At 43.5% G+C, this 23,734-nt stretch overlaps 1 protein-coding gene across 2 annotated transcripts; it reads right to left on the bottom strand.

Annotated features, from left to right (window-relative positions):
• Window positions 1-721: 721 nt before the first annotated feature.
• On the bottom strand, window positions 722-18,131 carry KIFC1 (kinesin family member C1). 2 transcript variants are annotated; one of them, XM_063433286.1, is made up of 17 exons: window positions 18,004-18,131; window positions 12,927-13,058; window positions 12,398-12,515; window positions 12,252-12,311; window positions 10,746-10,778; window positions 8,583-8,802; window positions 7,617-7,794; window positions 7,251-7,418; window positions 6,954-7,076; window positions 6,422-6,538; window positions 6,110-6,283; window positions 4,376-4,543; window positions 3,399-3,537; window positions 2,930-3,069; window positions 2,566-2,639; window positions 1,099-1,174; window positions 722-830 (listed from the first exon to the last, which is right to left on the bottom strand). In XM_063433286.1, exons 2-17 carry the CDS (start codon window positions 13,056-13,058, stop codon window positions 786-788), a joined length of 1,965 nt encoding a protein of 654 aa, XP_063289356.1. In that variant the 5' UTR covers window positions 18,004-18,131; the 3' UTR covers window positions 722-785. The 2 variants fall into 2 exon arrangements, with proteins under 2 accessions (XP_063289356.1, XP_063289357.1); XM_063433287.1 differs by having other exon boundaries at window positions 12,942-13,058; window positions 18,004-18,130.
• Window positions 18,132-23,734: the final 5,603 nt, after the last annotated feature.

The raw sequence follows: 23,734 nt of genomic DNA, 5'->3' as shown, positions 1-23,734 counted from the left end.
AAAGATACTCTTACTAACTATATAACATTATTGCCACAGATATCTGTATAGTCAGCCCTGCTAAATTCTATAGGAGTAAATAGGGGAACCATAGCAGCTATACTAAAACTCATTTTTCATATTTCTGCAACGTACATTCTATGCCTAAAAAAACACAAACCCATGAGAAGAAGATAGTTCCATGAATAATAACATGCACGCCAGTTCTAATTTAAGTAATCCCCGTACACTGACTGATTCCAGACAACCTGTAACTTAGAAATCACAGTATTTCGTTTTAAGTGCCATTCACTAGTAATATTTAATTTTTCAGGGTTTTTAGCGAAAGCAAGAAGTCAAAGAAAGAGGGAATGGATCTATATTTACACACAATAAGAAGAGATGTACATTACATAGAGTCAATACACAGAATGGAAAAAAGGATATTTTTTTTTAAGTGGATAGTTTGACAACATGATGAACAGGGTTCCTCGTCAAAAAACAAAAACTAAGCGATAAAAAAAATATTTCATATTTACATGACCTTACAGGCTTATATACAATGGGAAGCAGTCCAGCGTTTAATATGCATAAAAAAAAAAAAAAAGGATGAACAGAGGGTAGTTTTAAAATGTCTCTTCTGAATCCCAACATGGGGTAGAAAGAGGCCAGAAAAAAAATAAAATAAAATAAAAAAAAAAAAACACACACACAAAAGATTCTTAAAATTGATAATATTACTGTTCACCCTTATTTGCATATAAACAATTCTAGACATGAAGAAAAAAAAAAAAATCTGGTCCAGTTCACTTGCGGTTGGCGCGCGCTGTGCCTATTACGCATTCATTTACCTACACAGAGAGAGGAAAAAAAAATATATAAATGAAGGAGCTATTAAGAGGAAGCATTTCAAAAGATTGGCAGCATAATCAGAAATTACAAGAAGGAAGAGGGGCCCCTCAACAGGAGTGTGAAATAATTATAAATACATAGATTTCAGTAAAGCCGTTTGGGAGATCATGCATTTCATTTTGGCCGATTAGAACAATTACTTCAGATGCACAAACACAGATCACAGTTGTCATGATTAAACCATGAAAGGATTCTGCTCCCTCTCACCTTGCTGGCAAACCGAAGTGAATTCAGAGATTCTGCCAAGTTTTCTTCAAGTGGAGAGATGTTGACAAACATCAGTCTGTAAAGCATGACATTAAAAGGTAAGTGAGAGTAGAAAGCAGGGAGTCTGTAAGTGAGAGTAGAAAGCAGGGAGTCTGTAAGTGAGAGTAGAAAGCAGGGAGTCTGTAAGTGAGAGTAGAAAGCAGGGAGTCTGTAAGTGAGAGTAGAAAGCAGGGAGTCTGTAAGTGAGAGTAGAAAGCAGGGAGTCTGTAAGTGAGAGTAGAAAGCAGGAAGGCTGTAAGTGAGAGTAGAAAGCAGGGAGGCTGTGAGAGTAGAACGCAGGAAGGCTGTAAGTGTGAGTAGAAAGCAGGAAGGCTGTAAGTGTGAGTAGAAAGCAGGGAGTCTGTAAGTGTGAGTAGAACGCAGGGAGGCTGTAAGTGTGAGTAGAAAGCAGGGAGTCTGTAAGTGTGAGTAGAAAGCAGGAAGGCTGTAAGTGTGAGTAGAAAGCAGGGAGTCTGTAAGTGAGAGTAGAAAGCAGGAAGGCTGTAAGTGTGAGTAGAACGCAGGAAGGCTGTAAGTGTGAGTAGAAAGCAGGAAGGCTGTGTGAGTAGAAAGCAGGAAGGCTGTAAGTGTGAGTAGAAAGCAGGGAGGCTGTGAGTGTGAGTAGAAAGCAGGGAGGCTGTGAGTGTGAGTAGAAAGCAGGGAGGCTGTGAGTGTGAGTAGAAAGCAGGGAGGCTGTAAGTGTGAGTAGAAAGCAGGGAGGCTGTAAGTGTGAGTAGAAAGCAGGGAGGCTGTAAGTGTGAGTAGAAAGCAGGGAGACTGTAAGTGTGAGTAGAACGCAGGGAGACTGTAAGTGTGAGTAGAACGCAGGGAGGCTGTAAGTGTGAGTAGAACGCAGGGAGGCTGTAAGTGTGAGTAGAAAGCAGGGAGGCTGTAAGTGTGAGTAGAAAGCAGGGAGTCTGTAAGTGAGAGTAGAAAGCAGGAAGGCTGTAAGTGTGAGTAGAACGCAGGAAGGCTGTAAGTGTGAGTAGAAAGCAGGAAGGCTGTAAGTGTGAGTAGAAAGCAGGAAGGCTGTAAGTGTGAGTAGAAAGCAGGGAGGCTGTGAGTGTGAGTAGAAAGCAGGGAGGCTGTGAGTAGAAAGCAGGGAGGCTGTGAGTGTGAGTAGAAAGCAGGGAGGCTGTGAGTGTGAGTAGAAAGCAGGGAGGCTGTAAGTGTGAGTAGAACGCAGGGAGGCTGTAAGTGTGAGTAGAAAGCAGGGAGGCTGTAAGTGTGAGTAGAACGCAGGGAGGCTGTAAGTGTGAGTAGAACGCAGGGAGGCTGTAAGTGTGAGTAGAAAGCAGGAAGGCTGTAAGTGTGAGTAGAAAGCAGGAAGGCTGTAAGTGTGAGTAGAACGCAGGAAGGCTGTAAAGCATGACATTCCGCTGCATGTTAGATCATGTGACATTTAATTAGATGAATACAGATACTTACACTTTGGCATTCCCACCCAAACTGTTCTGCAGAAGGTAAGTGAGCTTGCTATTTCTATAAGGGATGTGAGAATCCTGTGAAGAGACAGAAAATCACAATGACTTTTCAGTTGTATGGGCTGCTCCCATGACTGTTAGGATACGAATGGTTCTACTTAAGTTGAATTATATGAATAATAAAAAATAAAAAAATAAAGACAGACAGGACCGTACAGACACTTCTGTCTCATTAGAATTACTGCGTATGGAAATAAAGCAGCAGACAATCAGTTGGCCAATGCATTCTGCTCAGAATACCCCAATCCATTTGTGCTGAATTGACAGTTAATGGCAAGCGAGGGAGCTCACAGTGTGTGTGTTCTTACCTTGTTACACAACGAGGTGATGACCATTCCAAGGGTGGAAAGGGATGTGTTGATAGACTGTGTTTCCTTTAGTCTATCTCCTGTTGAAAGTGACCGATCCAGACGCTCACTCCCAGCAAGGTCAATTAAACTCAGCACCGCTAGGAACATAAAACAATCTGTGACACCTCCAAACGCATGTACGCAAATGACATGAAGTAACGGCACACTCAGGGAGGATATACAAGGTCTTGATTTAAGTTACATATTTTTATAAACCATTGTGAAAATAAATTATTTTTACATAGTGGCCTTTGTGTTGGTCTATTTGGACATAACATTTCAGTACACGACTACTCTGGAATTCAAAATTAGTAGAAATAAGCAAGAAAAGAACTAGAAAGTAAAATAAAAATAAATAAATAAAAGGCTATAGTTCATATAAACACAACTTCACAGGTGTTCAAAGAGGGCTCAGGTTCAGACTTACATGATGTCCTGATATCCCGTGTCAGGTTCTCGCCCTCTATCTTCAGCTGGAATACACTGTGGCTGCGAGATGAACGGTCATTGAGGGCAGTTTTTGCCACAGATCGATTTGCCTTTGCCATCAGAAGAAGTTCATTAACCTACAAAAGGTGGAAGGGAGATAAAACAATAAGAATAGCTCTACTATAATCCCTAAATCCCAGAGGCGATAATATAATATAAGATATGCATCACTAAATATCTGCATTGTTCTCCTCCACACTCAATATGTGATGCACAGCAATGGGAATTACAGGAGATTCTCCCGGTTTTGTTTTTCAAACCCATTTTAACATAATTGCTAGAAGGGACTTAGAGTTGTCCTGTTATTTTTATTTTATTCCTTTAAATGTAATTTTCATAGTTCCACTTGACACATGGCTTGATCTAAATTTATCTTTACCAATATCTGGGTGCAGTCATTTTGTTGTACTCTGCCTATGAGGTCTGCCGTTTGCCCCTTTTTAAGACTGATTTTTACTGATGGATTGTGGGTAAATCTGAGAAGTCAACAGAAACCTTTATTTAAGCTCTGCCTACTGTGGAGTTTTGTCTATTTGACACATACATATATACATATACACACACCTTGTTTTAGGAGAACGTGAGCGATCAGGAGAAAATAAATTCATACACAGGAAGCAGCTATATAGAAGCAGATAAAACGGTTTATTTTTGGCCACATAACCTCTTTAAAGTTACGGGAACTAGTCCTTCATTTGGTGGTTCATTATATGATGGATGCTGTGGATTAAACAGCATCCCCAGTATGGTTACACCACAGTCTCTAAAGACGTGCTCCAAGCCTGCCCCATAAAGCCCTGTATAAACAATGCACTGAAATAATTAATCTGTGAAGGGGATTATTAAATTAAGGGAGGGCTCACATGCGATTACTACTAATCTATACGCCAACAGGTTGCCTGTTGTAAGTCTCACCTCCTCCTCGCTGGAGACCTCCACATAGCGCAGATTGGTCACATACACGCTGTTGTTCGACGTGCTGACCTTTCGGATATCGTATTCCAGCTTCTTATCTGGACGGCTCACCAGCAGGTCCCGTAAAGTCTCATTATAAATCTCTAGGAAACTGGCAGTGAACTTGTACTAAAAAAATGAAAAGGAAACACAACAGAGAAAAATATATATATTTATATACATGGATCAATTAAATAAATAAAATATATAAAAGAAAATAATAAACACTACCCCCAAACACTATTATATTGGTAAAACACTAATGTGCATCATCTGGTTCCAGATTAAATACACTTATTTAATGGACTTAGGGTAACAAGTTTATACAAATAAAGGATAGTAGGCTTAATTTCTATTATACACATATCACAAAGGTAGACTATAAAGCCCTGTATCATGGATATATTAATTATTTTGAGAAAGTCTGCAACTAGTGACAAGTCATTTATTTTAAAGGGACACTAGTTACTCAGACCACTTCGGGTCGGGTGGGGTGGACCGGAGGGCTCTGAGAAACGGTTTACACATTTGTTTGAAACACACACACCCCTACTAGCTGTCAGACAGACTGCCCCTAGAGGAACCTCCATCCACTGATTTTCAAAAGGTCAGAACACAAAGCAGGATACTAAACAGCTAATTATTCTCATGAGAGATTGGGGGGATCTCATTGAGTGGTTTAGATTTACAAATGCATCTGTATGAAATATAGTACTTTGGACCAGAAATCATCAGGAATGATGATCTCAATGTTGGTGGTTGGGGTGCAGTGACCAGACTGTTTCAGCTCTCCATGACGGGTATTTTAAACTAAGTTGTGCCCAGTGCTCTTTTTATTTTTTATAAACAATCTTTAAAAATTAGAGCAGGACTGGGGGGGCAGGCCCTGACCTTCAAACGAGCCAGACGTGAAATGCTGGAGCTCCTGCATTGCTAAAATCGCTATAAGGATATTAAACCCGATTAACTGGCTACCACGACCCACTCTAAGTGTTACTGAAGGCAAGGACAAGTGGTCTGTTACCACATCCTCCGATCGCCCAATGACAGGGACAGGCTCGGACTCTAGAAGCAGTCGGTGGTATAAAGTTGTTGGCTCTCACTCGGACCTGGGGCTAGAGGGGCACCTGACTCTGGAGCAAAGCCATCTCTGGCCGTGCAGCAATTATGCCACCTACGGGCATCGGCTGAAGCTCAGCAACATTCACCCAGAGACACTGGTCACCAACACCCTAACGAGCACTGAGTTTACCTTAATTTGCCATTTGTTCCCTAATATGGTGGAATAGTACAGTGTAGCCACGTTTTATACCAGAGGTTAGGACTTCATCTTGCCCAACAAGACCATGCTAGGAGCTCTACACTTATCATAATCTATTCGTTCACAAGCGTGTATCACTAGTCTTGGCTAAATATGTTTCTTCGGTTTTCTTTGCATGGTTCTATGCCTGTCATATTCCTAAAAAAATGTTCTCCCTAAATGCCTCTTTCCATGTTAGCTATGTATTATGCCGTTTGTGTTAACTGCTGTTGTGGCATGACACGATTGTTTACCTCTGCACAGCAAAAATAATAATAAAAAAAATAAATAAAATAGAGCAAGACTGGCAAAGCCCCATGGGTTTTAAAGTTCAACTACTGAAGATTTACTTTATTGGCCACCTGTGATTTTCAGCATGCAATCCTCTCACTTACCTGCCATCCTTTAGTTTTCAGCTCCTCCGCACTCTGGAAAATTTGTTGGATAGCCCTGGGAATCATTCCCATGGTGTTCATCGAAAGATCATCAGGCCCCTCCATAGTGTATGTCTTTCCACTGCCGGTTTGGCCATACGCAAATATACACACTGGGTATCCATCCAGAGCTGACTAAGAGAAACAGAACAAAGATGATGTAATTCATCGCAAACTGGGGTGGGGGGCATAGAAGATATGCAGTGTGCTTAAGGTGAACATGTTCCTGTAATGTCCCTTTAAAACAAGCAGGCTTCCATCTGTGATACTTACTTGGACCAATAATGAGATTTCCTCAAAGATAGCGGCTTGAGTGCAGGACGGGGGGAAAACGCAGTCAAAGTTAAAATCATACTTTACGGCTTCTTTTTTTTCTCGTCCAACGTGAGACTGAGCGATCAGGAGAAAGAGAGATAGGACTTGTTAAGAGAGAGAGTTCGTGGTGCGGATAATGTATTGAGAAAATTGTATACAGAAATACCCTGAAAAATATAGAAGGTAATTATAAAGAGTCTGTGTTGTGCCAGGATTGCTACCCTTTCACAGCAGTTCCAGTAGACTAGATTTCAAACAATACTCAGAGAAGCGGAGGAATTTGATTGTAGGAGATCAAGGGAAGTTTATTACAAACCAACTGCCATGTCAAACTTTAGTAGTTTTAATATATGGCCACACGTTTTAAATAATAATTCAATCAATATTGAGAAACATACAAAGAGTATTAGATCTAATATTGAACAGGACAGGATGAAATTAGAGCCCAAAACTACACAATGGCCATCGTGGAGGCTTGAATATACTTTACCTCTTCAATTTTTGATAAAATAATCGCCTTCTCATCGTTTGCTGGATAGCCAATATGACTGGCCGGCAGAGTCCTCTCAGTGGACAGAGTTGGTCTAACTCTACAAAAAACGCGAATGTTCCCCTAATGGATCACACAGACAATAGACATTTAAACGTAAAGTGAGAAATCAAACTAAATCAATCATTAAAAAAAACTACAAGTGCAAACTCAATTTGTATCAGCATTATTTAAAATTCTCCCTTTAAAACATTTGAGGTTCAGCTGTCCAAGAGTAGATTCCGGAGCAAAGCTTACCTTCAGTTCCTGGACCATGTTGTGCAAGCGTCTTCGTTCAGTCTCCAGAGTGTGGATTTGTGTATCTCTCTGTTCAATTGTTGACTTAAGAGCAGCAATCTCCTGACTCTGGTCCCTCGCTGTGTTTTGCAGCACAGTATTCTCTCCCTGCACACATAGCAGTTTAACCTGTGTCATAGAGAGGGGAGATCATTAGTCTTTAAAAGAACATTATAGTGTCAGGAATACAAACATGTACTCCTGACACTAGATTTGAGAAATCACACCTGCTTTGTGTTCTACCAAGGAAACATGAGACCTTGCCATAACCTGCAGTGTTCTTCCAAGGATATTGGAAAAAAAACAAAAAACTAACTTCAAACCCACCTCCTTATCTTTCAGTTGTAGTGTCAGACTGTGGTTTGCTCCCTGTAAATCTTCAGAGAGGTTTTTTTGAGCAGTTAGCTCCACTTCCAGCTTCTGAGAAAGCTCAGTCAGACGGGCAATCTCCTTTTCAGATGTGGCTGTTTTGTGTTGCTCGGTGTGCAGCTTTGATGCAAGTGTTCTGTACAAAAAAGGAACAGTATGATATCAGGGGAGAAAAATCGAATTGTCGGCTTATAGTGGTACTCCAAGTACCATAGCCATTATAGTGTGCTGTAGGGCTTACAGTGCCAGAGGTCCCTAGCGTTGTCTGACAGTAATAAGGCAAACTAGTTTTAAATTGACACTTACCTGGTTGCCCCTGGGTGTCCAAGGAGCAGCCCCTCTGCACCGCTAGATATTGCTAGAGTTCCTTTTCTACATTAGCTGGATCTATTAACTTTATGATTGAAAGGGATTTATTGGCTTAGAGTATCAGCTGACACTCCCCAGTCAATGAATTCCATCCAAAGTTGGACAAAATTGACAATGCTAAAAGGAGAAGGAAAACTTTAGCTTTACAGATATCGGTAAAGAAGAACCCGACTGTGGGCACCAGAGAAACCGAGGTAAACGTCAAACCGTTCATAAATGGCATCATAGACAATACAGATACTTTCTAGAATTACACTTAAAATCATAGGCTGATACAATGAGGACTATGAGAAGGAAACGGAAACACGAATTAGTAAATATGGAGGTATAAGTAGGAAAAAGGATAAGTCCATCCAATGCGTAGGAGGGGTGCTATTGTTGGACAATAGTGTCCCCAGCATTTCATCTGAGATAGATGTGGAACTGTAAATAAGGCACAGGACAAGAGTGACTGAGATCCACACCGAGAAAGGTGGTCAGCAGACTTCCCATCAGGTTTACTGTCGATGAGCAGTAAACACGATACATTAAATATCAAGTTGAGAGTGAACTCACTGTCGCTCTTGGTTCAGCTTGGAATTCTCAGAGGTCAGGGCCTCCGTCTGTCTTTGTAACTGCTCTCTGGTGGTTAGAAGACGAGCATTCTCCCCTGACAGCGTCTGTACTTTACTCTTGAAGGTTGTGACTTTGTCCTTCATGTCATTAACCTGACCCTTAAGATCCCAGGCAGCACGTTTCTTTTTATCAGCTGCAGTGGTCGATGGTTGAGAGGGTACTTTAAAAAAAAAAAAAACAAAGCAAGGACATAAGTGAGACAACACATCTAGAACCTACATACACAGCACAGAGAAAACACACAGCACAGAGAAAAACACACAGCACGGAGAAAAACACACAGCACGGAGAAAAACACACAGCACGGAGAAAAACACACAGCACGGAGAAAAACACACAGCACGGAGAAAAACACACAGCACGGAGAAAACACACAGCACGGAGAAAACACACAGCACGGAGAAAACACACAGCACGGAGAAAACACACAGCTATAACCCAAGCACACGGCACAGAGAAAACACACAGCTATAACCCAAGCACACGGCACAGAGAAAACACACAGCTATAACCCAAGCACACGGCACAGAGAAAACACACAGCTATAACCCAAGCACACGGCACAGAGAAAACACACAGCTATAACTCAAGCACACAGCAGTGAGAGAACACACAGCAGTGAGAGAACACACAGCAGTGAGAGAACACACAGCAGTGAGAGAACACACAGCAGTGAGAGAACACACAGCAGTGAGAGAACACACAGCAGTGAGAGAACACACAGCAGTGAGAGAACACACAGCAGTGAGAGAACACACAGCAGTGAGAGAACACACAGCAGTGAGAGAACACACAGCAGTGAGAGAACACACAGCAGTGAGAGAACACACAGCAGTGAGAGAACACACAGCAGTGAGAGAACACACAGCAGTGAGAGAACACACAGCAGTGAGAGAACACACAGCAGTGAGAGAACACACAGCAGTGAGAGAACACACAGCAGTGAGAGAACACACAGCAGTGAGAGAACACACAGCAGTGAGAGAACACACAGCAGTGAGAGAACACACAGCAGTGAGAGAACACACAGCAGTGAGAGAACACACAGCAGTGAGAGAACACACAGCAGTGAGAGAACACACAGCAGTGAGAGAACACACAGCAGTGAGAGAACACACAGCAGTGAGAGAACACACAGCTATAACCCAAGCACACAGCAGTGAGAGAACACACAGCTATAACCCGAGCACACAACAGTGAGAGAACACACAGCTATAACCCAAGCACACAGCAGTGAGAGAACACACAGCTATAACCCAAGCACACAACAGTGAGAGAACACACAGCTATAACCCAAGCACACAGAGACAACACAAGTAATGTATTATTCACAAAGGTGAGAATTGTCAGTAATACAAATTTCTAAACATAAGCATGAGACAACCAGAACCCAAGCACAGAACAATAGATGTACAGTAATAAATATACCTTGATGATAAATTTTAAATTTAGAATTCATATGATTTTCAAATAGAATTAGAAAAATAAAGTGCATTCTTGAGTTTGTGGACAAGATATAGAGATAGCTATGATGTGAAAGGTGACACATCCCTTGTGTGGCAGACCTCTCTGCCTTTGGGTTATTTGAAACCTAATTCGCCTGTTTGTTCGGCGGTTGCCAGTTGTTCTTATGTTTCCTGCTTGCATTCATCAAAAGACGAACAAACTACCGAATGGCAGGCCACTCAGCAGGGAAGTGTGCTGCTCGTTAACCTTTCTGCCCTCATTAACATTGTGGTTAACCGCAGACACTTCCAAATCCCGAATGGTCGGCTGGGTGGTTGTCGTTCGTCTTTTGATGAAAGGTTAACGAGCAGCACACTTCCCTGCTGGGTGGCCTGCCATTCGGGAGTCTGTTCGTCTTTTGATAATTGCAAGCAGGAAACATAAGAACAACCGGCAACCGCCGGACAGACAAATTCGGTTTTAAATAAAAACCCAAAGGCAGAGAGGTCTACCACACCTTGTGTTACCATAATACATTTTACTTGAAATTGTAAATTCTTAACACCATAGTCTGCATTGGTTTTAGAGGGAGGGAGAGGGCAGACGAGAGAGACGCAAGAAAACAAGAAAGCAAAACATATGACGAGGTAGTCTTACCTGACACATTGAGTCGAGATTTCGCAGAGTTTGCTGTGAAACATGAAAACAGATTTACATGCCAGTTTATTGTAAGGAATCACTGAATACACTACAAATCACAGCGCTCCTAATTTATCTATACAACACCAATCCAATGTACAACTACACTAAAACTGTGCCATCCTGTAATCATTCAGTAAATTGAATGCCATATTCAAACTATTATAAAGTGTAAGTGGTAAACAAATGAGAAAGTATTGAAATGATGGCTATTTAAAGAGACACTGTTGGTGCCTGTGATAAGCTTAAAGTGGTCAATGACAGATGCAGATTGATGCTCTGCATAATTCTCCCGGATTATCCAATGCAGCAGGGCTGCTATCGACTGTGACTGTGCATTAAATGTAAAACAAATCTGTTTAACACTGAATATAAGCAAGCGATATGGGATTCCAGACACTAAAACCACTTCAATGAAATGAAACAGTGCCTTTAGTATCCATTCAAGGGACACCCTAGGCAAGCACATGTTCAGCACAATTTGTATATGGCAAATGTGATAGTACAAGTACAACTTGGACTGACAGACCACACTACAGGCTAGACATACACATGCCACAACTGAAGAAGCAAGGGGTTAAGGGCTGAACATGCATAGTCGTGAATCTTCTAAGGTGGCATGACCTTTTTTCCAGCAAGATAGAAAGAAAGTCCAAGCACAGAAGTATATGAATGGAGTTGAAATGTCTTTCGTGTCCAAAGTCACATCATAAAGTGCACGGACCCCTCTTTCGATCATTAAACAGTAAACTGGACTATTTATTCAAGAACATTTATGAAAAAATTGTTTCTTAACTTTGTAAACCGTGTTCCTGGAGAATAAATTCAAAGTAAGCATTTTGACATTATAAAAAACGTATCAAAGAAAACATAAGGTTTAAAAGAAATAAAAAACAAACAAACCTTAGTTTCCTTTAAATTAGAGTTATAACTGGGTGTTGGTTAATGAAGCAGTTTTGGTGCATAGATAATGCCACTATCTCACTATTCAGGTAGGAGTTAAATCACTTTGTTGATGCAGCCCTAGGCACACCTCCCTGCATATGACTTACACAGCCTTCCTGTAAAGAGTCAACTAATGATTACTCTTCCTTTACTGCAAATTCTGTTTAATTTAAAATCTCTCATTGCCAGCTCTGTCGATAGCTATTGTATGTAATTTAAGTTAAAATTACAGAGCAGGAGATAAAAGCTTTTAAAGTAAGTTACATCTGAGGATTAAACCATTTTGTTTTCATGCAGGCGGTATCAGTCACAACTAGGGAAGGTGTGGCTAATGCTGCATAAACAGAAACAAAATTGATTTAACTCCTAAATGGCAAAGAATTGAGCAGTGAAACTTCAGAGGCATAATCTATACACCAAAACAGCTTCATTAAGCCCCCCCCACCACTCCAATATTAGACAAGTAAGCCTACCTTCATTTCAAACTAATGTATAAAGACAAATTCACAATGCACATACCTGCAGAGTTAACCCCAACGTTCCGATTCTTGGGCCTGATAACTGCCAATGTTTGCCGTCCTGTGAATTACAGTGATGTGGAATTACTACTTTACTGATTTAACATTGATTGACAATAATGGCACTGCCAGAGTTCTGTTACATACCTATAACTGGCGGCTTCGGAAAAGCTGCTACAGCGGAACGAGGCTTAGATGTGGCAATGCTTGCTGCCACATGTACTGTAGTCATTGTGTCATCTGGGGAGGTGGTTTTGGATCTCTTCTGAGAAATGGAATTTAAAAGAAAAGTTAAAATACATAATCCCTTTACCCCTCTCCTCAGCACTTTAACAATGATAATAAAATGCAGTAAACTGGTCTAAAACAGGGAGACCCAAGCAGCTGATGGGAATTTATGCCTAACTTTATGCTGTATTTGTACTCTGACCAAGTCTCATTGAAACCTGTGATTTATAAACTTGTGGGAAACACCCAGAAGAAGCGGTAGAGTCTATCAGCGCAGAAGAGATCACAATGGATGAGGTCAGACACACTGCTACACTGTGTAGGACAAAATAAAACCTCTGCTATTAAAAAGGTGAAGGTATACTAGATATGCCAGTTAATTTTTATCTGCAATGAAAAAGTTTGTTTTTTTGCGGAGATAAAAGACCATAATTAATATGACACACACCCCCTGCTCTTTTACCCTTGCCATCTGCTCCACGTTTTCATCACTCAAAGCTCTTTTTCTGCTCGGTGGGACAGGCAGACGGGAGGCCATCTTGGCTGCTGCTGCTGCCCTCTTCTCTCCCAAGTTGTCCATCTGAGAATTAGAAATAAAGGTCAGGTTAATAAAGACTTTGAAAGAGAGGGATGAACGACATTTAGACAAACTGGTAGATATGAAAGAAATAAAAAATAAAAAGGTCAAGCAGCTTTGCTCTCACTACTTTAGATTCTATTTTGTCTGTAAGACGGCAAACTGTAGAACCACTTCATTAAAATGAAGTGATCAAGGTGACTTAAATGTTCCTTTAATATGAACTGGTGTCATCATATACACCCTACCCAAACCATGAATCCTCATACTACCTAGAATATTCTACATTCAAAGACAGCTAAAATCAACTGCTAAAAATATTTCAGCGGTTCGATGCACATTTAGCTGCCCTAAACTAGCAGCCTCGACATTGCCAACGTATCAGTGAGACTACTGTATTAGTGATATTGGCAGTGAGGGGTCCCATAAAGGAACACTAAAGGGACAGGAACACAAACCTGTATTCTTGAACCTCTTGAATCTAGCACCCTATCTAATTTGCGGGTGAGTTTGGCAGGGAGGGTACTCTTTAAGCACCTAAAAAAGGCCGGGCCCAGATGGCCTTTTGGGACTTTTTTGTTTTACACACACACAAAAAAAAAAAAACATTTTTTTTTTAAAGATGAGATAGTTCCACATTTAAAAACTGCCTTTAATGAGTTTTCCGATAAAGGCTTACTACCCGAGGACCTCCTGAGAGGTAACATCATAACCAGATAAAAAAAAAAAATCCAGAAGATGTCAGGAGCTATAGACCTATCTCACTCCTAATGAAGATATAAAGATGTACGCTGCGGTGCTAGCTCATAGGATGAAAATGGTCATATCCGATTTGATACATGTAGATCATCCTTAAGTCATACTCGCCCATTACTAAATATCCATCAGATTGCTTGTGAACGAGGTCCTCTTTGCTGACCCTGTCATTGGATGCAGAGAAAGCCTTAGACAGGGTCAGCTTGGATTTCATGGCAAACACCCTTAAATGTTTGTGTTTTACAGGTAGATTTTATAAAGCTATATATAATAACTTATCAGGAAAAATTATAAGTTACAGATTTTCTACAAACTGGTTTACCCTCTCAAATGGCACCAGGCAAGGTTGCCCACTGTTGCCGCTTCTCTACGTCTTAACAAATGAATTATTAGCTATAGATATTAGAAACAAGATAAAGGGGTTTAAAGACAATGTAGAAATTAACCCCTTAATTTAATTAAGGCACAATTATCTCACCAACTAAAAGTGGAAACCTTTGTTTTAACTAGTTTAAATACAAAAATTTATCGTTTCGACTTATGGGATAACTTGATAAAAAAAAATTATATATATTAGAATCTCTGTAAACTACTCTTATAGGGAAGTGTCCTAGGCGCGCTTGAGGGCCCACTGAATTGCCTCTCTTCTCCCCCAGAGAGTGTGACTCTCTACCCCCCCCCCCTTGTTTGTCCTTTTGTTGATTTAATGTGTCATATCTTTTATACTGATAAAATTAATTAAAAAAATATATATATATATCTAGCCTGCCCTGCCCCCCCCTAAATATAGTTAGATCTAACCTTTATTAGAGTCTACTGGTGCTGGCTTTGCCCCTGATCTGCATCCTTGGCTGACATCAGAGGTGACGATCTCAGCCAATCACAATGCTTTACCATAGGAAATAGATTGTCAATTCTAATGAATGCAGCCAAGGAGACGGGCTGGTGAGCAGAGCCAAATGCCACACTGGCATATCAGCATCTCCCCATAGAGATGCATTGAAACAATGCACCTCTATGAGGATAGTTCAGTCATGTGTCATGTGCAGTACTAATAGCCATCTGAGGAGTGGTCACTGGAGGTAAACACCGCATTTTCTCTGAAAATACCAGGTTTACTGCAAAAGGTCTGCAGGCAATGATTATACTCACCAGAACAACAACATCAAGCTGTAGTTGTTCTAATGACTATAGTGTCCCTTTAATTTGTTTGTGGTTTGACACATAACTGGAAAAGGGTACCAGATACACCCTGGCATCATACACTACAAACAAAGCATACACTAGAGAGTAATTGTATAACCTATTTTTATTTGCATCCGCAACCCCTGATTCCACACTTTTCCAGCAGGAGAATCTGGTTAACACTACACAGCTAGGCTGTCATACAGGACCTCAGGCAGAAGAAGACTGGTAGCAAGGGCTGCATCCGCAGGGCACCCAACCAAGTTGTCAAACCATACAGTATACTGCCACTTCCCATGAAGTTAGAATCACGAAAAGATCAGAATGCTGGAATTTCACAGCAACCTAAACATAATAAAATTAAATTCTAATGCACAAGCCCTTGTGTTTGGTGAGATCTGTCTCTACCTTGATCAGAAAGTCCGATTCTACACCTTTCCAGTGGAGCTAAAGGCCAAATCCACTAGCTTGATCTTATTTTCAGAAGAGATGGGACTAATAATACAACAAGGACATTGGCAGGATAGTGTAAGTAAGAACATCTGACACAGATTCACAAATGCAGACACACTAACACACGACACTCATACAGATACAAACACTGACATACATAAATGTAAACAGACATACAGGGGTACACATGCAGATACACAGAGATACGCACATACACAAACACATATAGACAGGCATGCAAAATGTACACCTTTTAAGCCACTCTCCCATTACCTATCTTTAGGGTGCAGGAGGGTGGCTTCCCTGGTATCCAATAGGGCTGCCTGAGGCTGTTGGGAGTCAGAGGTTCTCCCACTCCGCTCCGCCAAGCGCGTACGTCATTATAGCGACCCGGTCACGCTATTAAAGGGAAACTATAGTGCCAGCGAAACAAAGTTGTTTTTCCTGGCACTACAGCTCCCTATAGTGCCCCCCCCTCCATGGTACAGAAGGGGTTAAAAAACCCTTCTGCCATTTACATGAGTCCAGTGCCAATGTCCCTCGGTGCTGGTTCTGACTCAGCCTCTGCTCCTACCCACCGACGTCAGCTGGCAGGTGGGGGACCCAATGTATACATGTTTTTCTACGGGGGTTTTCAAAGCGGATTTCCTCATGCATAGCACATTGCTGACAGGTACCCTAAGGAAACATCATCGGGTAGCCCTAACTGCGGGGCCCCCTTAGTGTGCTAGCTGAACTGCTGAAACCATGACATATGATCGCTGCTTACACAAAGCCCAGGTATATAACTGGTTATGTGTTATAGGGTTTAAAGGGATTCTATAGTGTTAGGAATACAAGTCTGTCAGGTTCCTAACACTATAGTGCCCTCTGGTAGATAAAAAGGGATTAGAAAACCCTTTCTTTACTCCCCAAATTCTGAGATATAGGACACCCAGTGTAGAGAGCTTACAGTCCATATCAGTGAATATTACATGAAACACAAAACAACAAACACACAGAGCAGAGAGGGTCAATGCTGGCTCCCAAAGGTGTACCAGTAACCCCCAGACATTATAACAACCCCAGAGCAGAGAGGGTCAATGCTGGCTCCCCAGGTGTACCAGTAACCCCCAGACATTATAACAACCCCCAGAGCAGAGAGGGTCAGTGCTGGCTCCCCAGTAACCCCCAGACATTATAAAACAACCCCCAGAGCAGAGAGGGTCAGTGCTGGCTCCCCAGTAACCCCCAGACATTATAAAACAACCCCCAGAGCAGAGAGGGTCAGTGCTGGCTCCCCAGTAACCCCCAGACATTATAAAACAACCCCCAGAGCAGAGAGGGTCAGTGCTGGCTCCCCAGTAACCCCCAGACATTATAAAACAACCCCCAGAGCAGAGAGGGTCAGTGCTGGCTCCCCAGTAACCCCCAGACATTATAAAACAACCCCCAGAGCAGAGAGGGTCAGTGCTGGCTCCCCAGTAACCCCCAGACATTATAAAACAACCCCCAGAGCAGAGAGGGTCAGTGCTGGCTCCCCAGTAACCCCCAGACATTATAAAACAACCCCCAGAGCAGAGAGGGTCAGTGCTGGCTCCCCAGTAACCCCCAGACATTATAAAACAACCCCCAGAGCAGAGAGGGTCAGTGCTGGCTCCCCAGTAACCCCCAGACATTATAAAACAACCCCCAGAGCAGAGAGGGTCAGTGCTGGCTCCCCAGTAACCCCCAGACATTATAAAACAACCCCCAGAGCAGAGAGGGTCAGTGCTGGCTCCCCAGTAACCCCCAGACATTATAAAACAACCCCCAGAGCAGAGAGGGTCAGTGCTGGCTCCCCAGTAACCCCCAGACATTATAAAACAACCCCCAGAGCAGAGAGGGTCAGTGCTGGCTCCCCAGTAACCCCCAGACATTATAAAACAACCCCCAGAGCAGAGAGGGTCAGTGCTGGCTCCCCAGTAACCCCCAGACATTATAAAACAACCCCCAGAGCAGAGAGGGTCAGTGCTGGCTCCCCAGTAACCCCCAGACATTATAAAACAACCCCCAGAGCAGAGAGGGTCAGTGCTGGCTCCCCAGTAACCCCCAGACATTATAAAACAACCCCCAGAGCAGAGAGGGTCAGTGCTGGCTCCCCAGTAACCCCCAGACATTATAAAACAACCCCAGAGAAGAGAGGGCCAATGCTGGCTCCCCAGTAACCCCCAGACATTATAACAACCCCCAGAGCAGAGAGGGTCAGTGCTGGCTCCCCAGTAACCCCCAGACATTATAACAACCCCCAGAGCAGAGAGGGCCAGTGCTGGCTCCCCAGGTGTACCAGTAACCCCCAGAGCAGAGAGGGCCAGTGCTGGCTCCCCAGGTGTACCAGTAACCCCCAGAGCAGAGAGGGCCAGTGCTTGCTCCCCAGGTGTCTGTGGACTACATTTCCCATGATGCCCAGGCAGGCTCCCAGCTGGCTGAGAGTAATGTCAATGCAGCTGTGAAGCCAATGGCGGCCACCCCCCCGGGGCAGGGAGAGCGCTCCCCGAGGGCTGAGCAGTATGGGATGTACCAGGCGGGCACTTACCGTACAATGAGATCACCGCCCGCTCCGGCTGCTATAGTCCCGATCCTTCCCTCGGCTCAAAATTCAAACCTGGCGGCGGTTGGCGGAGACCAAGCCTGCTGTCCGACCACAACCAATGGCAGCGCAGAACGGCGACGAAGCCCGCCGCCTATTGGCTGGAGAACTGTTTTTTAAAACAGAATAGATAAAGACGCGAAGGGTAGGCGGGCGCTGGTCGGGGAGCGGATGTGACGTCAAGAAAACGCGACAAGATAGGGCGGGTAATGGAATCAGTGAGGGCGGATGTGATGTCATGTAGCTGCGCCGTTACCTAAAGTATTGCCCTATCCTCCATAAAAACAGCACTCACCGCACTTTCCGTTATCCTATTAGCCAGGAATACCTATTGGCGGATTCTGGTGTGCTGCTCCTTCCTGGTGATATTAGCTATATTAGTATTTTTGCTTTTATAGTCACACCTATTATTCTGATGTACACTGCTCAAATAAAATAAAGGGAATAATAAACAACAACACAATGTAAATCCAAGTCAATCACACTCTGTGAAATCAAACTGTCCACCTGGGAAGCAACACTGAGTGACAATCAATTTCACATGCTGTTGTGCAAATTGGATAGACAACAGGTGGAAATTATAGACAATTAGCAAGACACCCCCAATAAAGGAGTGGTTCTGCAGGTAGTGACCACAGTCCACTTCTCAGTTCCTATGCTTCCTGGCTGATGTTTTGGTCACTTTTGAATGCTGGCGGTGCTTTCACTCGAGTGGTAGCATGAGACAGAGTCTACAACCCACACAAGTGGCTCAGGTAGTGCAGCTCATCCAGGATGGCACATCAATGCGAGCTGTGTCTGTCAGCGTAGTGTCCAGAGCATGGAGGCGCTACCAGGAGACAGGCCAGTACATCAGGAGACGTGGAGAAGGCAGAAGGAGGGGAACAACCCAGCAGCAGGACCGCTACCTCCGACTTTGTGCAAGGAGGAATGTGGTGGAATCTCGGTAAAAATAAATTTAGTAGGCCGAGATTGCCACGTGGTATGTGCACGTGCATATGCTGATGTGTCGGTTGGTTGCACGTGGCAACGATACAATCAGTAGTGTAAGGAGCATGTGTAGGAATACAGGATATACGAGTATTCCCCTCCTCCAATGTGCTGGGCAAGCCAAGTGGTCAAACAGGAATTTAGTCTCTATTCTGTTGATTGGGTAAGAGTACATGTAGGTGGAACTGATTATAGGAGGAGCTATATGTCTATATAAGGTGCCTACACTGTACGATCAGGGCTCAGATTTTAGCTGTTTTTGGTGACATTAGTCCCTCTGAGTCCCGGTCGGTGAATCGAATAAAGATCTCTTCCTTCCTGAAGAAACCTGTGTCCATCTCTCTGTGCTTGGCTTCCGTCAGTTTCGCCGGTATCATTTGGTGCATTGGCCGGGAATTTCATCGTTCAACTGTAGCTGAGAGCAGAGGCGTGAGACGGTCTATCTTTGCCCACGCTCCCTACGGCTGCACCCCTGAACTTTTGCGTGGACCTCCCTTCGTCTCGGCACCACTGGTCTGTTGTCCAGGAGATCATCGGCCTCTACGTAGTAAGTGCTGGGGTGCCCCCGTTGATGAGTGTGAACTCAGGTTCAGGAACGAGGAGGTAAGACGACTACTGTTTTAGACGGTGGACCCACTAGGGGTATTGGATACCGATTGTGCGGTAGGCCCATAAGGGGTTTGTATTGTGTATGGAATTGGCCCCCTCAGTAGAGGGAAGGAGCGAAGGTGCACCACTCGTAATTAAACGCCCTGTAGTCAGCCCGTTTAATCTTGGTTTGGAGTCAGGCTGGGTCCTGTGTAAATAGCCCAAGCCGGACACCAGTGTCTTGTCTAGATTAGCGTATCTAGGGTGTATATTTCGTTCGCTAGGTCGGAGGGACCGGGAGACTAAGCGGAGCCTGTTGTATATTCTGTCCGCTAGATCTCAACCTATCTTGGCTAAGTGGGAAGGCGTGTAAATTTGGAACCCACTAGACTATTGATAGAGTAGATAGACTAAGAGGGTTTTGTGTAAATTCCGCCCTCTAGTTCGCTATATGTGGTGCTTGGGCAGCGACGGCTAACCAAAACGGATGTAAATTGTTTTAGGTAGTCCCTCGAGGTACTGGCCAATAGATTAGTTGAGAAACTGTAAATGTGTTAAAATTATTGTAGTAGAGTGTATATCTTGCTAGATAGCATGAGCTCTGCCATCTAGCGAGAGTGTGAATAGTGTGTAACTGTATCATAGCGCACGGTACCATAACCATGTATTATAATTACTGATACTGTAAATAACCACTAATAACTGTCGTTTATGTTGTATGTTTAACATCATAACCACTACTAACTGAACTGTGACTTTAAAATTGTACTTTAACCAATGCTAATCGTACTATAACTACTGTTTGTAAAGACGATGTTACTAGGGTGTGTTATAGACCGGTAATTTAAATATTGAGAATTATAACGTGGGTGATTGTATAGTTTCGCCAAAAGGTACAGTAATAGTTATTTAGTGACTGGTGTAACAGCTGTGTGCGTACGGGAATTCCCTGTATGTTTTGTTGTGTGTGTTTGGCCTAGTAACTGTACCACGTGGTGCTGTTGCCAAGGGGAACAAGTGTGACTGTTGGAAGTGTGTTTGTTTGCTTCTGTTGGAGACGACGCTCCGTTGCTAAGTATGGGTGCGTCGGATTCAAAGATCATTGATCCCTTAGAATGTATGTTAAAGAACTTTAAAAAGGGATACAATGTACATGATTTTGGAGTAAAGATGTCCCCAACACGCCTGACTACTTTATGTAGTAGGCCTGCCTTGGTGGCTGCATGGCCTCCACGTGGTAGTCCTTGATCTCAATCTGGTGCAGCGCATACACGTGGCTGTATCGGATAGGCCTGAAATTTACGGCCAGTTTTCGTATATCGATTGTTGGAAACGGGACGTAAATGACTTGCCAAAATGGATCAGGGTATGCCACGAGGAGCAATCTATCCTCATGTTGGCCAGAACTCGTTTGTCCACCAAGGCCGTGATTACGCCCATTCTGGACACGCCCCCTGAGTCAGAGTTCCCTATGCCGCCCCCTTACTCCTCCTCTACAGGAAGAGGAAGAGGAGGTGCTGCTAGTAATACTACTCCCCTTGCTCCATTGTCTCTACCTACCCCCTCCTCTAGCTCAGAGTCTAGCCCACTTGTTTTAAACCCTCCCCTTCCGGTACCTACCCCTATTAACCCCACCTATCCAGATTTGGCATCATTTCTGGTTCCTGGTCAGGCTCCTCCCAGCCGGCCCAGAATATTCTACTTACTGATCTTCCCTTCAGTAAAGAAAAAGCGTCCCCTTCCCCTCGTCTTACTACCCCTCGACCGGAACCCATAACTGACCTCCCTCAACAAAGTCCCATACTAACCCGACAATTGACCGGTACCCTCCAACCCCGACATTATCAAATGCCTCTCCGACTGAAACCGGGCCCGACACATATTAACGGTGAGGGCCAGTTACAACATGCTGATCCCGTATTTGTCTACGTTCCCTTTACCACTACTGATTTATTCAACTGGAAGACCCATAACTCCTCCTACACAGATAAACCTCAAGCCATGACAGATTTGATTACCTCTATAATTCAGACGCATAATCCCACTTGGGCTGATTGCCAGCAATTACTTATGACATTGTTCAATAACGAGGAAAGAACTCGGATAAATCAGGCGGCAATTAAAGAGCTTGAAGAAGTGGCCCATACTCAAAATCAGGCCAACCAGGCAGCATGGGCCGCAGCCCATTATCCAAACGCAGATCCGAATTGGAATATTAATGGCGCAGATATGGCCCATTTAAGAGCTTACAGGGACGCCATTATTGCTGGCACGAAAGCCGGAGGGAAAAGGGCGATCAATATGTCAAGGACGGCTGAGGTATTGCAGAAATGTAATGAGTCGCCCAGTGCCTTTTATGATCGATTATTGGAGGCATACCGGTTGGATACCCCCTTTAATCCAGAGGCTCCTGAGAATTTCCGGATGGTTAACTCTGCCTTTGTCAGCCAGGCCTATGGAGATATAAATAGAAAATTACAAAAGTTAGAAGGGTTTGTAGGGATGTCTATAATTCAACTAATGAAGATAGCGAATAAGGTTTATATGAATAGGGAGACAGAGACAAAAAAGGAAGAAGAACGAAAGATGAGAAGGAAAGCAGATATGTTAGCAGTAGCTATCGCAGGTGAAGATAGAAGGGAAAAGGAAGTGTATAGGGGAACTGAGAAAAGCGAGAATAAGTGGAATAGGGAGCCTTTAAGTAGGAACCAATGCGCATACTGTAGGGAAGAAGGGCATTGGAGAAGTGAGTGTCCACAGAGGAGAATGTGTACTACTACAATACGTAGATGATTTGTTGATAGCGGCAGTTACAAAAGAGATATGCCAGCAAGCAACATATGATTTACTGCACATTCTTTGGAAGGCAGGATACAAGGTGTCGAGGAAGAAAGCTCAGTTGTGCCAGCCAACTGTCAAGTATCTGGGATTCCATATCTCTGAAGGTCAAAGGATAATGGGGCCAGAGAGAAAAGAAGCTGTATGCCAAATACCAACACCCAAAAATAGAAGACAAGTGCGAGAGTTCTTGGGGGCAGCAGGCTTCTGCAGGATATGGATTCCCAGTTATGCGATATTGGCGAAACCCCTCTATGCAGCCATAAAAGGCACAGAATACTATCCCTTCCTGTGGACCATCGAACAGCAGAAGGCATTTGAGGATGTTAAGAAAGCATTGATGAGCGCCCCAGCATTAGGTCTACCTGATCATACACATAGAAAGAATCCCAGGCACTCACTGTGATTGTTCTTCAAGCAGGTTTATTGCAACGTTTCGACCTCAATGAGGTCTTTTTCAAGCTTGAAACGTTGAGGTCGAAACGTTGCAATAAACCTGCTTGAAGAACAATCACAGTGAGTGCCTGGGATTCTTTCTATATGCATACATTTCTTGGTTTTTTTTTGCTGACCCTTGCCCAGTAGCACCCTGTGTTTAAATTGATGTGATTGAGTGCGACCCTATCTTCTTTTTTCAGTACCTGATCATACACGTCCATTCTACTTATATGTACACGAGCAAAGAAGGATGGCTGTGGGAGTACTGACACAGTACTTGGGATCATGGCAACGACCTGTTGCATATATGTCTAAACAACTGGATGCAGTGGCCAGTGGTCTTCCACCTTGTCTAAGAGCCGTAGCTGCCGCCGCCCTGCTTTTAGCCGAAGCTGATAAGCTCACTCTGGGTCAGGAACTCTATGTGCGAGTCCCGCACGCAGTACAGACGTTGTTAGACTATAAAGGCAATCATTGGTTTAGCAATAGCCGTATGACTAAGTATCAAGCTATGTTATGTGAGAACCCGAGAGTGCATCTTGAGACTGTCAATACCTTGAATCCCGCTACCCTTTTGCCACAACCTACTGAGAGTCAACATGATTGCCTGGAGGTGATGGATGAAGTGTTCTCAAGCAGACCGGACCTTCGTGATTTTCCCATCCAGAACCCCGATGTCCAGTATTATACAGATGGCAGTAGTTATGTGAAAGAAGGGATTCGCTACGCAGGATACGCAGTGACAACCATAGACAAGGTGATAGAAGCTCGGCCATTGTCAAAAGGAACATCGGCACAGAAGGCAGAATTAATCGCACTTACA

This window comes from Pelobates fuscus, chromosome 9 (genome assembly GCF_036172605.1).
Source record: "Pelobates fuscus isolate aPelFus1 chromosome 9, aPelFus1.pri, whole genome shotgun sequence".
Lineage (NCBI taxonomy): Eukaryota > Metazoa > Chordata > Amphibia > Anura > Pelobatidae > Pelobates > Pelobates fuscus.
Note: the sequence above shows the minus strand (reverse complement) of the source record. Positions and strands in the feature narration are given on the sequence as shown.

Excerpts from the sequence above, each read along its gene's own strand:
- KIFC1 (XM_063433286.1), bottom strand. The coding sequence starts at position 13,058 with ATGGACAACTTGGGAGAGAAGAGGGCAGCAGCAGCAGCCAAGATGGCC. Across the intron at positions 12,516-12,926 it reads CAAGGGTAAAAGAGCAGGGG|AAGAGATCCAAAACCACCTC; the intron begins GTGTGTGTCATA and ends TCCATTTCTCAG. Across the intron at positions 7,419-7,616 it reads TACAACTGAAAGATAAGGAG|GTTAAACTGCTATGTGTGCA; the intron begins GTGGGTTTGAAG and ends TCTATGACACAG.